The 16,643-nt window shown below is 50.5% G+C and overlaps 1 protein-coding gene across 5 annotated transcripts in view; it reads left to right on the top strand.

Annotated features, from left to right (window-relative positions):
* Positions 1-9,597, top strand: part of TYRO3 (TYRO3 protein tyrosine kinase) — a 39,795-nt gene extending 30,198 nt beyond the window's left edge. For all 5 annotated transcript variants that reach the window (XM_068683890.1, XM_068683891.1, XM_068683894.1 and 2 more), the window contains 6 exons: positions 1,232-1,324; positions 1,735-1,856; positions 2,161-2,270; positions 3,690-3,849; positions 4,561-4,697; positions 7,152-9,597. In XM_068683890.1, the coding sequence (XP_068539991.1) occupies positions 1,232-1,324; positions 1,735-1,856; positions 2,161-2,270; positions 3,690-3,849; positions 4,561-4,697; positions 7,152-7,527 (998 nt within the window). In that variant the 3' untranslated portion in view covers positions 7,528-9,597. The remainder of the gene's footprint in view (positions 1-1,231; positions 1,325-1,734; positions 1,857-2,160; positions 2,271-3,689; positions 3,850-4,560; positions 4,698-7,151) is intronic.
* Positions 9,598-16,643: the final 7,046 nt, after the last annotated feature.

Genomic DNA, 16,643 nt, shown 5'->3' on the forward strand with positions numbered 1-16,643 from the left:
CTAACTGCCTTCCAATCCCTTGTTTGAGGAGTATACATAACAAGGTCAACTAACGTTCATCAGGTAGAAATGCGTGACAGCAAAAACAATTAGCACGTATAAGTGAAACAGAGTGTGTGCATTCCTATATATATGTTAACCTATGTTATTTTAGCCCTCGTGCCTGTAAGGCAAAAATTAACTGTGACTGGCTGAAAGCAGAGTCACGCTTGCTTACCTTTGAAGTTGAAATTGGCTGCCACAGAATGCCAGTCTGTACTAAGTGCACTGATACCAGTTAGTGTGAGTTACATCATTTTCTCCAGTTTCAACAGTAAAATAAATCAGTTTGCAAGCAGTTTTGTGAATAGTCAAACTGTCTGCGTTCAGCCATCTAACTTGAACTCTGTATCACCTTCCAGAGGCACCTTTCTTTCTCCATTGGCCGTAGAAAGGAAATCCACTTCTGTCTTCTGAATCATATTAAAATGCTTGCCTACAGCAAATAATGTGAATATTCTTGTGTAGGTCTGAGTCTGATCTTGCCAGCAGTGCTGGAGGGCTCCCGCTAAATTCAGCAGCACCAGTGGGGGAGGTAGACTGCTGGACTAATTCTTGATTATATTGATACAATTCCATAAATCTCGGGTAATAAGTGAGAAATATTTTACTTCAAATTTATGCTGATGTATGTCATTGTTGAATTTAGTCTGAGCTCTCCACTACTGTGGCTATTTAAGAAATCTGAGCTCCAGCACATTAGAAGACGCACTTGTGCTAAGAGATGCGAAAGTGTGGATATTTCATGCCATCCTCATCAAAGATGAGTTGATTTCTGCCACTGTAGCTCGGGGCCATATCCTCTGTCTTAGTGTCTTCTTTAATTCTGTGTGCCATCTCTTCTCCCTGACACTGTAATTTAGGTCCCTTTAGCTAATGTATTCTTAACATCTTTAATCCACACGTGATTTCTGAGGCTTCCAAGGAAAGTTGTTGCTGAGAAAAGAGCTGCTAATTGGCAGGTCTTTCCTGTGCCAAGAAGCAATTTACCAGATGTCCCTGATGTATGCTTACTGCATTTTGTCCCAGGAGAAAGTGTTAGGCTCTGCTTTTGTTGTAAACTGGCTCATCTAGCTGTAGGTCTGAGAGGATGTGCGAAACATCCTCTATGAAAAGCTTCTGATAATCATTATCTGCAATGTCCCTTGGAGCCACCCACTGAGGAAAAAACTTAATGATTTTTTTTTTCTAGCGGACATCTTCACCTCGACTGACATCGAGGAGTTCCTGCGAGAGGCTGCGTGCATGAAGGAGTTCGACCACCCGCATGTCACCAAGCTGATCGGTAAGCCAGCAGTGCTGCTCGTGGTGTCATGGAGCACTTCCCGCTCCTGCACCATCCCACTCAGCCTCACGTGCCCACCTGTGCTGCTGTCCAACAGCAGTGGTAGTGCAGCCACCCCTGTGGTGCTGTAGGGAGCAAGCACGTGCTCCTGCCCAGGCCTAGAAGAGGTTGGAGTGGGTGTAAGTGCTCAAAACAAATGTGCAGCCCTTGTACACCTGCAATAAGAATCTCACTTAAGCCATTCCTCCCATTCTTGCAAATACTATAGGAGCACGCAAACGAGCTTAGAACCTACCCACCAAAAATGCACATCTTTTTCCTCCAGATTTGTAAGAGAAAAGCCCAGCAGCCTGTAAGATGGTCCTGATCTGTTTGCTAAAACCTCTTTTTTTTGTGTGTGTGCTCTCCAGGAGTCAGTCTACGGAGCCGTCCCAAGGGCCGTCTCCCAATTCCCATGGTGATCCTGCCCTTCATGAAGCATGGAGACCTTCACGCTTTTCTGCTGATGTCACGGATTGGGGAAAACCCTTTTGTAAGTCTTTTTTATTTAAAATTCCTTTAGGGAGGGTGTGGATGTTCAGAGAACGTGCAGATCAGTTTGGGCTTGGTCTCCCAAAGGCGTTGGTAGATGATCAGATTTTGATACCAGAGAAAGCTGTGTTTGGGATAAGATGTTGAAGTATTTCATCCCATGCACATTGAGGACCAACTTGTGCTTTCTATTCCCTCCCTGTATCCACATGTTCTGGCTTAGTAAGCTAGCAGTAAATCTTGCAGTCTTGCCATAAGTCATTGAAAGTGTCCAGGAACAGACCTCAAACTATTATTTCTTTCAGAACTTGCCTGTTCAGACGCTCCTCAAGTTCATGATTGACATTGCCAGTGGGATGGAGTACTTGAGCTCAAAAAATTTTATACACAGAGACCTTGCAGCTCGGAACTGCATGTAAGTGAACCATGAGCTTTTAGAGAATGACCAGAACGGATAATAGAGGGATGCACAACAGAAGTGGGGAGGGATCGTCTCCAGGAATGCTGTGGGGGGCAATTCTTAACCTTCAACTTCCAGCTTGTCCCTATTTATAAGGACCCATCCCATCCAGCTTGTCCCTATTTATAAGGACCCATCCCATCAGTGGTTTGGGCATATATTTTCACTGAGTTGATTACAATATGTGTTTGTAATTAGTCATTCTAATAGCTGTGTGTCAGCATGGGCTATTTGTTCCGCCTTATAATGTAACCAATGGGAGAAAAAGGGTTTGGCTGTGTTAGGAGAAAGGAACTTTAAATATAGCCTGAAATCTCTATTCTTTGCGTTTATTTGGAGGACTTGATTTTCACAATATAAGAGATGTAGAATTTCCTGGAAAGCATGTGAAGAATGGCTAATGTGGAGAACGCCTTTAAAAATAATTGCATGGTGAACACGCTGCATGATCCCACATTGCTGTTCACGTCCCCAAACTGCCTTACCTGCTTTGAAGGGAAGAAATGTCTGGTTTTTGTCCTTTCCCCTCTGCTTCCTCCCTGAGAATGGAGTAAGGAACAACCCATTCTGGCAGACAGAACTCTGCATCTGAACAAAACCACCACAACCAATAAAATCAACAACAAGACACTGATTTCTAAAGGCATCTAAATGTCCAGATGTATAGACAGGAGCCTGATGGTTGTAATGAAAAATGAGGAGTTAGCCTGCTCCAACACTTCTGAGAAACCCATGCTGTTTTCCTGTTTTTAAAGAACAATAAAACAAATAGCAGACTTCCTTCAGAGGAAGCTGAATGCCTATTTCGTCACATCTTGGGGAAAGCAGGAGAGTCCGTTATGAAACTGAGAAGCATAATATCTTCGTGGGCTTCACTTGTACTACCTTCTAAAGTGCCTAGGTTTAAGCAGGTTACGGATCAATTCAGAAAATTAGCCTGGCCTGATGAGAATGGCTTGCAGATGTAGTTCAAGCAGTTGTAATGTGCAATCTAGGCAAGCACTGTGTTTTTTTTGATCACTTACACAGGGTACAGGTCTCACTGACAGCAATGAGCAATGCCGGTGTCATTTGTTGATCTTTGAGCCTGCAGAAAGTATCCGAGTTCACTCTGGATGACAGAGTGGATCATCTGAGCATGGCTGTTTGCTTACTTCCTTGTTCCTAATTATCTCCCTGTTAGTCTCAAGGAACTGATGTGAGACCACTCAACTATTTCACGTTGGTCATCAAATAGATGAAGTCATTATCCTTCTGGGTAATACTTGATGACTACATACCTCAGTTTCCCGGCCAGGAAATCTTGGACCTACCTCTTTTCTTGCCTGAGGTAGCCATTAAATGCTTTTCTTAGTCATTAACACTTTCCCTTAGGTTGGATGAGAACATGAATGTGAGTGTTGCAGACTTCGGGCTTTCTAAGAAAATCTACAGTGGAGACTACTATCGTCAGGGCTGTGCTTCCAAGCTGCCAGTGAAGTGGCTTGCTCTGGAAAGTCTGGCGGATAATCTGTACACAACACACAGTGATGTGGTGAGTTGCTCTGGTGTGTTTGGGGGCTGCTTGTATTTCTGCAGAAGTGGAGGAATCCTGTGTTCACGGAGGATGGGAAAACTCCCTGGTGGTGGGAAAAGGGAGTTTGTCTGGTAGCTTGTGTTGGAGGGACAGTGCCACCTCTGCATTGGGTGTTCTCAGAGCTTGGGACAAAAAATACATGAGTGACTCATGTCAAGAAGAAGAAGAAGTGAACTCTTTTCTCCTTTTCCTGTTGTCCTTTGGTCCTTCTTCATTCTTCAGTTGTTATCCCCATCCTCTCCTTCACATTTTCCCTTATCCTCCTCATTTTCTTCTCTACGGACAGTCTCTTACTCACTCTTTTCTTACTTTTCTGCATTAAAATTTGAAGGTGACCTAATCTCAATTGCACGTAACCCATACAGTCATATGTATGTGTAGCAATGATACTCCATCCTACAGAAAGCACTGATGGAACTTTGTAGCAGGAATACATCAGTGCTTAGATGTTCTTCCACGTAACTTCTCTCATTCCTCTGAGATTTCTGCTTCCTTTTCCCTTGTTTACTTGTTCTGTTTTTCTTTTCTGATACCTTCTCCTGTATACCTTGCTGCCTTCTGACTGGGTTTTGCCTTAGTTTTCTCCTTCAGGCCTGTGGACTTGCCTTCTCATTTGTCCATGTCGCGCAAATGGGGAGCTCACCAGTTCTCTGTGGTGTTCCCTTTCAGTGGGCGTTCGGGGTGACCATGTGGGAGATTGTGACCCGAGGGCAAACCCCTTATGCTGGCATCGAGAACGCAGAAATCTACAACTACCTCATCAGCGGGAACAGGCTCAAGCAGCCACCGGAGTGCCTGGAAGATGTGTGAGTACTTCCTCTCCCTGCTGACTTGTGCTTCCTTGAGAGGTTTGGCTTATGGGACGGAAACGGGGGCAGCTGGCTGAGACTGTGACCTGAATCCATCCACTTACCAGCACACAGAGGCATTCACTAGAAAGTCTCTGGGTTAGCTATCAAATTTGCTCTGCTGGCAGAGCTCCCTGGAACCCGTGGTAGCTCCACAAGCAGCTACTTTGGCTCAAGAGCTTGAACAGTATCAATGCTAGAAGCTCTTGGCTTTGTAGAAACCGTAACTGCATTTCCAAAGCTCAGTGTTCCCTGCCTTCTCAGGCCAGCATCTTTGAAGAACAGTCTAGCAAGTTTACAAGGAAACTAGATTGCAAAGGCAGTGGACTGCAGGTGCTTTTCAAAGCTAGGTCTCCAGTTTTCAAACTTGGATCTACTACTCACACAGAAATCAGGATGAGAAAGGCACGGGAGACAGGATTTAAGGTTCTGTAGTTCAGTGTCCCACCTTAAATTGCAGGCTAAAACAAAACCAGGACAGCCTTGTGGATATCGGTTTCAGGCATTTCCAGACTTGCAGGAAGGAGTCAAGTAGCCTGCTGGGGAGCACAGAACTGCACGTTGCAGTCCATGCTCCTGCTTTAGTCCTGTGGCATATCTACAAACGCTGGCTTTAGTGGCCTTTTCAAGCCATACCCAGTCTGTGAAAGGGTCAGCAAGAAGCCCCCGTCCCTCACGCTGTGATGGTGCAATATTCCACGTGGCTTCCTCTCCCCAGACTTTTTTTTTCCAAGTAAATGAATAATCTGTACTCCTTACTGAAGCTGTGCACTTTTGTCTTTTCAGCAGCTCATTTTAACTGTTCCCAAGCTTAAATGAAAACATTCTTATGCTGCTGCTTAAATTCATTATGTCTGCATCTTGACTGCTGTGAGTAGCGGTGGTTCCCAGTTGTGGAGCGTATGGCCATAGGATGTTAAAGATGCCAAATGTAGGGAAGATATTCAGTGAGCTGCCTGGCACTGAAGAACAATTCATCAAAAACTACTAAAAAAGTAACCTCCATTTTGAGAGGCCTTTGAACTACAAGTGATTGAGACCCAAGGAAATATGCCAGAAACACCTTATTATATGCTCATCCTTGGCTTATGTGCTTTTTCTGGGCTTCTGCTGGCAGCTGCTGTCAGCGGCAGCATCCTGAGGCAAATGGGCTTTGGGGTTGATCCTCTACAGCCAGTAGTTCCTTACCTTTCTTTCGAATGAATTCGTGGTGTCTACCTGGCAGGGTAAAAGCATGTATTTTAATATCATGCTGCAGATAGGAAGGTTCTATTTTATGCTGAGCATTTAGAGTTGTTTTGGCCACTTGAGAGGGACGTAATTCAGGATTCAGGCAACTGAGGCATTGAAGCTTTCTGTAAACCTAGTGTGAGATCCAAAAGAGGCTCATAAAGTCAATGGCAAGTGAGGGACATAGTAAAAGCCATCATGAATTGTTTAATTTCCCAGTGAGGGCCATATCAGATCTTTTCGGCTTACAAGCTTAACTGAGGCTTGTTTGTCTGCAGTGTTCTCCAGTGCCAGCGCTGTGCTTTGTCCCTGCTCTCTGCGGAACTGGTGACAGCAAACAGGAGTGCAGCTGCTGCTTTGGGGGGCAATGTGTGAGGAGGAGAAGGGGGATGATGGCTCTGGCCATGCTGCAGCCAGGCTGGTGTGAGCCGAGGGGCAGAGCCCATCACCCCCCGTCCCCTGGTGCCATCTCCTCACACCAGCACTCAGGCAACTGCTGCTTTCGGCTGGCGTTTGGCCGCAGGATAAACACCATCTGCGTGGCAAGACAGGGCCTGCAGCCAGTAACAGCACCAAACAGGTGCTGAAGTTCAGCATCCCTTGGCAGGGCTTTTATTACTCTCTAAATAATTATTTTGATTAAAATGCTTTTGAAAATAGGAAGGAACGAGTTTAGATCCATAATACCTGCCCATGTGCCATCACCTGTGCGAAGCCAAAGCCAATGAGTTTTGGAAAACTCTCAGTGCTTTTTAATTGTGACTGCAGAAATAAATGCCTCGCTCTAAACGTGTTTAATACCCTGAGGACATACCCAGTCTAATTTAACAACAAAAGTTATGCAAATTCTGTGCAAATAAACACACACTGAAGCTAAAATTCTTGCCATTCTCTATTTTCTCTGCTCAGTAAAGCCACTGCCTGGAGGAGGTCAGAACCTGTTCACCCATGTTGTAGGTTAGGGAATTTGGATGTCTTGAGGTAGTGGTACTTCTCCGAGGCACACACCGGAGCAGTGCCAGCTCCTCACCAGCAGCAGGTGAGGAGCTGGCTCCACTTACCTCCTCTGCAGGTGTCCCCCTCACTTGATGGCTGGGCAGAGCTGTGCTGTGCAGAGCCCCTGCTGGGATGTTTGGGGGTGGCTGTGTGGGGTCTCAGTGCTCTTCTCTTCCTCTATTGCAGCTACGATCTCATGTGCAGATGTTGGCATCCCGAGCCCAAGCTACGCCCGAGCTTCGCAATGCTCCGGTACCAGCTGGAAATGATTCGGGGGAGGATGTCCACGCTCTCTGCCAGTCAGGACCCTCTTTATGTCAACATTGGGAAGGACAAAGAGGCGTCCGGCAGTGACCCTGCCCTGCACGCCTCCTTTGCAAACACGGACGGTGATGAGACCGTTGCTGGGGCAGCTGCTGCTGTCACGAGTGACTATCGCTACATCATGAGCCCCTTGTGCCTTGGAGATGATGCCGAGGCTGCAAGGCATCCAGATGGGCAGGAAGGGGAGGACAAAAGCCTTCTGTATGAGCTGGAGACAGAAGGAGAGAAAAGTTGTTAGTCTGTACATAGCAGTGACACTCTGCTTCCCTGGGACGGGATGTGTGCAGCCACGGTGCCGCGTCGCTTGGGGCTCCGATGCCGGATCTGGAATGGCTTTGAACAACGCCGGCCGGAGCTCGTGGGCAGCTGTGGCAGCTTTCACCAGCTGTGTGGGCTGCAGCTGTGGACAGCTTGGACGGACCACAACCCTGACACCCCCTTGGATTTGGGAAGGGGGGGCGGTAGGGTGGGGGGTTGATCACCTCCCGCTGAAAGAAGGTCAAAGCCGAGGTGGGCAGTCAGTCTGTGCTCTGGTCCTTCTCACTGACAGCTGGAGCAGAGCTGAATGCACCCTCTGTGTTCAGTCAGCGCTCGCTCTCGTGTAGATGTTGTCTTCGGTACTGGCTGCATGACTTGGGACTGGTACCTCTGAAAACACTAGTGGGTATTTACGTTGTCATTCAGGACACCAGGGAAAATTCCCCTGGTGTTCACCCAGCAGTGCTGCCTAGACGTGTTGCCTACCTCAGTGGTTCTCAATCTGCAGATCTCCTTTCACCCAGCATTGAGTTTGAACATCTGGTACGCTTCACGCGGTGACACTTGCTGCTCCTTCAGCCCAGGGCTCTTAGGAGATTCAGATGTTTCAATGAGTGGTGAAATTAGGAAGAGGAAAAAAAAAAAAAAGAAAATCCAGCATCCGTCTTCACCCCACACACCTCTTTTGTATTTTTTCTTCTGTTTGGCATCAGCTCAGGTCTGACCAGACTTGCAGCTGCCATTCAAATGGGAAGGAGGGAGAGCAGCTGGCGCGGGTGAGGGCAGGATCTACCTTCAAAGGGATTGAGAGGAAACCGTAGAGAGGACTTGCCAGCAGTAAGGGGAAGCAGTGCCAACTAATGCTAAGCTCTGTCCTCCAGGAGAGGAAGGAGACTGCTTAGCTGCAGAGTGGCAGCCTTGCATCACTTTCACCAGGAGCAGGGTTCAGTATTTGATTTAGAATGGGTTTTCTTTAATCTTTCTCTTTAACCATTCAGTGACTTTTTCCAATAACCCAGTGCTGTAGCTGCTGTGGAGAAGGTGTGAAATCAATTCGGGGAAGGTGTGTGTGTGTGTGTTGGGGGGAAGAACAGGGAGATCTCATTCTAAAGAGAGAGAGTCATCATCGCAAAAAAGCTTGAGAACCACTGGCCATTCTGTTTAGGAGGTCTTTTGGCACGCTGTAAAAGCCACATCAGATCATAGACCTGTATCACTGCAGCCTTCCAGACAGGGCAAAATTAATGGTTTTGCTCTTTGGATTTTGTTTTGTTTTTCAATCAGCATGTCTGACTCACTGTAACTGCAAGCGCTTCTGTGGTTTTTAATAATTTAATATTTTAATGTAAAATCAGCATTTGCTTTGTGCAGTGGTTCCCAGCAAGGAAGTGCAGTTACATCTTACTCTAATTATCCTAAATATTTGCTAGATCCTGATTTCTTTTATTTTCAATGCGCTGAAAACTCGGCAGAACCACAAGACTTAGGATTCCTCATTGCTCTTCCTTGGAAACAAATACCACCGCTGTCATCACTTGCCAAGTTGGCCAAGGTGGGACCAATGAGTCGAGTTAGACTGCAAGGCTCAGTATCGGGACACCCCGTTGTTCAATGCCAAGTTCTCGGTTATTGCAAGCTTAGGGGCTCGCTACAAAGTTTGGGTCCAGTTTGATCCCTTGTGGAGAGCCCTTGGTAAGGGAGGGAAATTCCAGGCTGGGGCTTGGGCATGGGTCCTTTCTGTGAGGTTTCCTACCACAACGCAGCCTACAGCTGTCTCCAGAAGCTCCGTATGGTTCCTCAGTCACAGATAGGAACTGCACAACCTTACAGCCCAGGCACTACGGGGGTTTCTCTTCGTAAACACAGGTGGGAAGATAACACCTAACAAAGGGTAACAGACGTGTGCAGTGCACACGGTGGCAGAGGGCAGAAGGCTATGCTCCCTGCAGCTGCCTGGGAAGCGCAGATGTACATATAGATTCTAACTTTGGGAAGCATGTCATTAGTTTTTATGCATTTTTTTAATAATAAAATACGTACTGTGTCCGCGTCACGGCCTCTTCTCTGTGGCAGGGGCTGAGGATGCTCTGAAGGGGTCTTCTCCCTTGCTGGGTGCGGTCACTGGTAAAATGGGCTCAGAAAGCCTCAGCTAAAAGCCTTTCTCCCTTCCCCAGCCATGATTAATCTGCTTCTTGGAGGCAAGGAGCTCGCTGCATCCTACCCCTACATGCGGCCTCTGCTCCAGTTCCTTCCCCCTTAAACCCGCCTGCACCCAGCCGCCTGCTGGCAGCACTCCCCGGGGAGGAGAGGCTTGGAGGCAGCGGGTGAAATTGGGCTGCTGAGTCAAATGTTCCCAACACAACACAGAAGAGCCCCTGGGTTTCCAGCTTGCGGAGAAGAGCAGGCTCGCCTCGTGCGTTTGTTCTCCATCAGCTGCACGCCCTCTGCCTGCCGGCTCGCTCCAAGAGGACGAGCGATGGTGAACGGCAGGAGTGCTCACCCCCCATCTGCAATGCAGGAGGAACAACTTCCGAAGTGCAAAGTGGATGCTGGGGTTAATATTTTAAGGTTCCAGTGCCCAGTGATGTCCCTTGGATCTGGTTCAAAGGATGATTTAATCCTTTTGCACGCAAGCCTGGTCAGAGCAGGTACAAACGCAGCTGGGCCGTGGGTGGGAGAAATGACAGCAGAGGAAGAGGCAGTGAGGGAAGGAAATTGGAAGATGGGCAGAGGTCGGGTGAGCTGTGAAGGCAGCTACAGAGGGAGCTGGACAGCAGGGCTGGGGCTTTCAGTTTGTGAGGTGCTGGAGCAGGGAAGGCATTTCCCCAGTTTCCCCAGCTGGGTCCCACTGGGTGGGGGCTGGCTTTGGGTGCTGGTACAGGTTGCAGCGCTGCTCTGTACCAGGAGCGCTGGTACAGGCACCCTTCTGGCAGGCTGGTTTCCTAACAAAACCTAAGCAATTCCCCCACGACCCCCACTTATTTGGCTGTCATGCTCAGTAGTTTGTGCATGAGACCAGATGCGTGGCTGTTCTCGTGCCTACCACCTTCCTTCTTGGCCCGTGTTTGGGCAGGAGCCTTGCTTTACTGGGATTTACCCAGTCCAAACAGCTGCTGGAGTTAAATGCAGTTAATTTGGGGTAAAAGTTTGAGTCTGTCTGAGCACAGCAAGAAGTAATACTTTCACGTGTACTTTTTTTCCTGATATACATCACATTTTGCTGGCAGAATTCATTCTCTAAGCTTGGCTGGCAGCTTTTCCAAATGCCCCCGCCCCCCTTTTTAACCATTAACTTCTGTCGAGGCAATTCCATGGGGGGCCCACGTACAGAGTCCCAGTTTTATAGGGACTTGTTAACACCCCTTGTGCTCTGCTGGGATACCTGGAGCAGAGCCAGTGAAGCTCTCCCCAGCTGCGGCGCTCACCACAGCTTTGCCCCCCGAGGAGCCCGGTGGCCAGCAAAATCACCGAATTTCTGCCTGACAGGAAGGCACTGATGTGGTGTCTACAGCCTGCCCTCAGAAAGCTTGTAAGGACTGCATCGCCTCCAGACCTCTACTCTGCCGTCGTTTGGGCTGCAATGAAGCAATGGATTCAGAAGCTTTTAGGGACAACACGTGCGGGCTGTGATCAGGAAGCCTTGTTACCAGGGGAAACCGGAATCGATCGCTCGGCCCATGAGCAGAAATACCGACGGACGTGGGTTTGATCGCATGGGCTCTGTCACAGCAAGGAGCTCGGCGTCGGCATGAATCAGCCGCCTGTCACCGTGTGATGGTCTCGTGACAAAACCGAGACGATGGAGCCCTCGGTTAATAACTGCTCTGAGGATCCTCCGACTCGAGGCATGCTGAGCCAATGCGTTCCTACATGTGGGCAGGCTGGGGAAGCATAAAATCCCTTGGCTGTGCTGACGACAGCACCAAAATGCAGGGCTGGGTACTTCAGCAGCAGTAGCTCCTTGTCCAGGGCTGCCCCAGCCCCAAGGGCAGCCGCCAGCGAGTAGGTCCAGTTTCCTCCAGTTTCTTTTTAGTGGCTTAAAATGGAGCTGAAAGATAGGTCAGACCTCGGGAAGTGGCATCTCTGCCTGTGGCAGGGGGTTGGAACCAGATGCTCTTTAAGGTCCCTTCCAACCCCAGCCATGCTGGGATTTTATGGTTCTGTCATGTGGTGAGTTCAGTATGGATTTAATGGGACTGGAGGAGCTTCCAGAAAAGTCTTTATAGGAGCTGACTCTCAGCTGCCTGCTGTGTGCGGTGACGGGAATTTGTGAAGAGGAAGGAGGGTTTGCATGCAGGAAAGATCGAGTTGGGAATACAAGACACTGCCCGACCTGCTGGAGAACACGCGTCAGTAGAGGTGACAGAGTGGGAGTGGAGAGAAACCGCGGGGCAGGCGAGAGCGGCGCTGTGCCCACGGCAATTAGTGTGGCGAATCTGGGAGCTCGCTGCCTCGCGGGTTAATCTGCGAGACAGCGATCCCGGGAGCTGCCCTCTCATTAAACAAGCTGCGTGGGAGCGCGCTGCTGCCACCTCCTCGCTTCTGCGCAGCCGGTGCGTGCCGCGGCTGCAGCTGCTGTGCCTGCACGCTGCCGGCTGCAGCAGGGAGCCCTTGGTCACTCACTGCTGCTGCTCCCTCCTTCCCCTTATTAAATTGCACTAAACCAAGCCACAAAGCCCACCGAGGTTCCAATTGCTGAACGGCGTAAGCCAGCATGCTGCCGCTAACACCAGGCCTAATTAATGCGTTTCCCGGTGTTATCTGTCTGCATCATTCCTCCTCCTGCACAAAGATATGTATGAGCAGGAGCAGAAGCGGTTTGCAGGCATGTGGCTGGGTGCAAGAGAAGGGACCGAGCTGTAACAGCCTTTTGGCACCTGGTACCCGGGCTGCAGGGTGTGCAGGCAAGGGAAGATGCAGGGGCTGTGCCAGGCACCCCAACTGCTCCCCAGGACAGGGCAGGATCCGATGCGGGTGCTTAGCTGCTCACAGGAGCGGTGCCAAATCCTGGCATTGAGGCTTGGACAAGCACTTACACTGAGCGCTCAGCTAGGGCAGCCCAAGCCCCATCTGCCCTGTATTTGCTCATTCCCCCCTCCCTGTGCTGCAACGTGGGATCCCGGCGCTGCTGATGGTAAGACGAAAGAAAGACGGCAGAGGCTGCAGGCAGGAGGCTGAAGCACGGGCATGCGTCTCCAGCAGCGCCGCTGCGGGGGTGGAAATCTCCGGCAGAGCAAGCAGCCGGTGACTCCGCACCCCTGAGTGACGCCAGCCCGGCTGCCAACGTGCCCAACTGCGCCAGCGCCATCTCACCGAAGCTGATGCACCGAGCGGGACCTGGGGCAGTGACCTGGCTGGCTGCTTGAACAGTTATCTCTGCTTTCTACCTCTCAACGGGTTTTCTGTGTTTTAAACCTATTGATGGGGGCTCTCTGGGTCACTGCTTGCACTGCCCAGGGCTGCTGCCTGGCCAGCGGGCCAACTTTTCCTGCAGGCATAATCAGGCAAAAATCCAAATGAGAAGAGCTGGCCCTATTTATAGCAGAAAATAGCCTAGCTTGATATTATTTCTCTGTTTTCTTTCTTAATACGCTCAGGAAAATGTTCCCAGCCTGCTGAGTCCTGCAAAGCTGTAGCTGCAGTGCTGGGAGCACAGACAAGGGCTGGCCCACGGGGGCTTTATTTGGGGATTTATGCTCCCGCGTTTGGCAGCCGCTGTATCAGCAGAGCAGAACTTACAAAGGCCGGCTCCCTGGCACGGCAGTGACACAGCTGAGGCAAGCGTGCAGCCTGCACCCGGCCTGCCTTCACGTCATGCCCCCACACCCCTGGGTGTAGATGTTTTTTTTCCCCTTCTCGTGCTCATGCAGCTGCTGAGCCCCACCGAGCCCTGGTGCCGGTACCGTGGCGGGGCGATGGGCAGCTGCTCGCAGAAGTCCACGGGATGATGCCTTCGCAAGGCTGGCACGAGCTCAAAGTCGTGCTTTGCAGCTTGCCCGTTTCTAGATGATTTTTTATTGGCATCAGAAGGCTGTGCCTGTAGAAAATCTGTGCTTGCCTTCGTTCCAGGAAGGCTCTAAAATTTTATTAGGAAAAATAGTGGATTTCTTTATTTATTTTTTTTCTGTAAATATCTTACAAAGGGTGCAGGCGATAGCACATCACTGAGCATGAGCTTTGCAAATACAGGCACAGATGTCCTCAGCACACTGTTAGTGAAACGAGGTGAAATCCTCAAGAGGACAGGGCTTTCTGCTTTCTTTCCACGTGTTTGCAGGGTGACATTCAACCCCGGTTCCCCAACAACTGGCTTTCCCCAGAACCGTTCCCCCAGCTGGAAGCAGGGGTGTGGATGAACCTGCAGAAAACATCGTGTTTTTTTTGTTTTTTTTTTCCCCACTTGAAATTCTGTTTACAGGAAGGATGTCATGAACGTCTGCTCAATTAGATTGGTTTTGCAAATCTATGGGAAGAAAGTGAAGTCAGAATTTGTCCCCAGACTAGTCCTTTTGCCTTGTATTGACATTTGGCGTGCAAAATCTGAAGAGATTTCTGGGTGTGCAGTTGGGGTTGCCCCTGCGAGGCCCACAGTGAGACTGGGAGAGCAGTGAGGACGCCTCTGGCAGCTGCCAGCCCCCAGCCCGTGCCGGGCTCATTTCTGTGCTGTTCCCTGGGATGTTTCTGCAGTTTTGTGATGTGGTTGTGCTGCTTATCGGTAGCATCCATGGAGAAAGTGTTTTACATATGACTTTGCTTTTGGCTGTTTGCATTGTCTCTGCCATTTCTGCAGCTTCTCTGGGTGCACCTCAGTGCAATGCATAATGTACAAACGGTGCCTTTGAGTGGATGCCTTAAGGTGGCCCTGGTTCGGATGAGGGGCAGAGCCCTGGTCCCAGCCCTCCTGCTGCCTGCCTCCCTGAATTGGTACTGGCAGGATGGGGAGGCTGCAGGGCACGGACACAGTTTGTCCTTTAGCACCATTTACACCCTTAATGTCGATCAGGGCTGCTGCAAATGAGGATGCTGCAGCATGAGAACTACAGGCTTCACCTATCTGAGGAATCATCAGCACTTCTAACGTGAAAGGAAATAATTCTGGGAAGCAGCCGGCAGCTGGGGCACTCACTGAACAACGGCCAACAGCACTCCAACGAGCCGACTGCTTTTGCACAGAGGCTCACGGACACGGGTAAGGTGCTTTGTGGCTGGTGCTTTCAGCCGGCCCCGGGGGCAGCTCCTGACTCCCTCGGGCTGGAAGCCAGCAGCAGCACAGAGGCCCCATTCGGATCCTGCTGCATCCTCTGTGCATGTGTCTGCGCTTTGGGAGGTGAGCAGCAGGCAAGGGGGGATCAGCCAGGGCCGGGCCCCTCGCAAAACCAGGGCTGCCGAGCCAGCCTTGAGCTGTGAAATGTTCTCTAGATCGTATTTTAGGAAAGGTTTGTTGTCCTCCCCCCATTTATTAAAAGGTTTGAGATAACGATCTGCCCTCAGGGAGCTGCTTTGCAAGCAAACATCACCCCCCTTTGCAGTTTTGCTGGTGGGAGGAAGGTTTAACCCCTTGCTCTCAGAACCACCCGTTATCCTAACAAAGGGACAGTATCCGCTCTCGGGAACTGTTTTCTACCCTGTCCGGGCAGGGAAGGGTTTCTTAGGTCGTGGTCCCTTCAAAATGGGAAAAGGATGAAACAATACTGGGCAAGACTGTCGCAGCTGGAGACGCCAAACCTCCAGTGGCTACAGCAGCTGGGGCCCTGGCTTGCTGCCCCCTCAGGGAGCACTGATCCTGAGGCAGATCCCAGCTCCTGCCCCTCAGAAACTGGCCCCAAGGAAAAGGCCAGCTTGAGAGGGGTTCCCACAGACATTTTCCTGGGAGGTTTCTACCAGAGATGAACACCAACAGCAGTGAAGCCCGCAGAGGGGAGAGAAGAGTGCTGGGGAAGTGGGCTGGGAGCCCCAGTGAGCGGCCACTGGCTTTTCCTGGGGCCATGAAACTAAAACAGTGAGGGGCAGGCCTTCCACATCGCTCCACATTGTTCCTTGGGGGACCGTTTTTAAGAAAATCTGCTCAGCCCATCTGCCCAACCTTATCTTTTTACCCCTAGCGGTTGATCAATGGCATCAAGCTTTGGAAATAAAATATGTATTTATTTTTGCTGCCCATTTACACATCATGACACAGTTTGCAGCTCTGGTGACATCCAGCACGTGCAGGCTTAAATCGTGATGATGATGTGAAACAGCAGTGGCTCTGAGATGACCCATCCTCTTCTTGAAAGGTTTGCCCAGTTCAAGTACCATGGTGGCACCCCGGGGAAGCAGCCACCAGCAGCGCACCCCTCCCACACCTCCTGACGAGGAAGCCCTTATTTGGGATGCAAAATCAACACGGGAAGGCTTAGGAAGCGGCAGCTTTACAATTATCTCAGCAATCTTTATCTGGCTGCCGCGTGCGTGAGGCTGATTTCATGAAACATCCACACGTTGTGTGGCTCAGATGGCCCTGACTCACTGGGAGCGCAGCAAGGCGCATCCTGCCACTTCCCAGGCTGCGTGATTGATCCAAGCCTGTAACCGGCGCGCTCCAGGCGTGAGGGTGGTGGTGGTTGTGAGAAGCAACTAACTGCTGTTTATGGGTAATTATTTCCACGTTATGACTAATTGCAAACGGGCGTTATTAATGGGAGAAGGTTTGTTTGCGGGGGCTGGGGCTGGGCAGGCACACCCCTGATAACGGCTCTGGCAGCCCCTCGCCCCTCACAGCCCGCGTTACCCCTAATTTTATTTAGAAATAAATAAATTTTAATTTATTCCTCTAGGGGAGGCAGCGCCCGTTTCCGCACGCTTTTCGGGGCGCACACGCCCTCGGCTTCCACGAGCCCCTCGGCTCCGGGGCCGCCGGCTCCGCGGCGCGGCCGCGCGGGGCATGAGGGGGCGCGGCGCGGGCTCCCTGAGGGCGGCCCCGGCCGCCATTTTGTGCCCCCTGCCCGCCGCCGCCCGGCCGCGCGCGCTTCCCTCGCGCCACGGCGGGGGAGGGGCGGCGGCGGCAGCGGCAGCAGGGCGGAAGTGCGTCGGCGGGCGGCGCCGGCCAATCAGCGG

This window comes from Anas acuta, chromosome 5 (genome assembly GCF_963932015.1).
Source record: "Anas acuta chromosome 5, bAnaAcu1.1, whole genome shotgun sequence".
Lineage (NCBI taxonomy): Eukaryota > Metazoa > Chordata > Aves > Anseriformes > Anatidae > Anas > Anas acuta.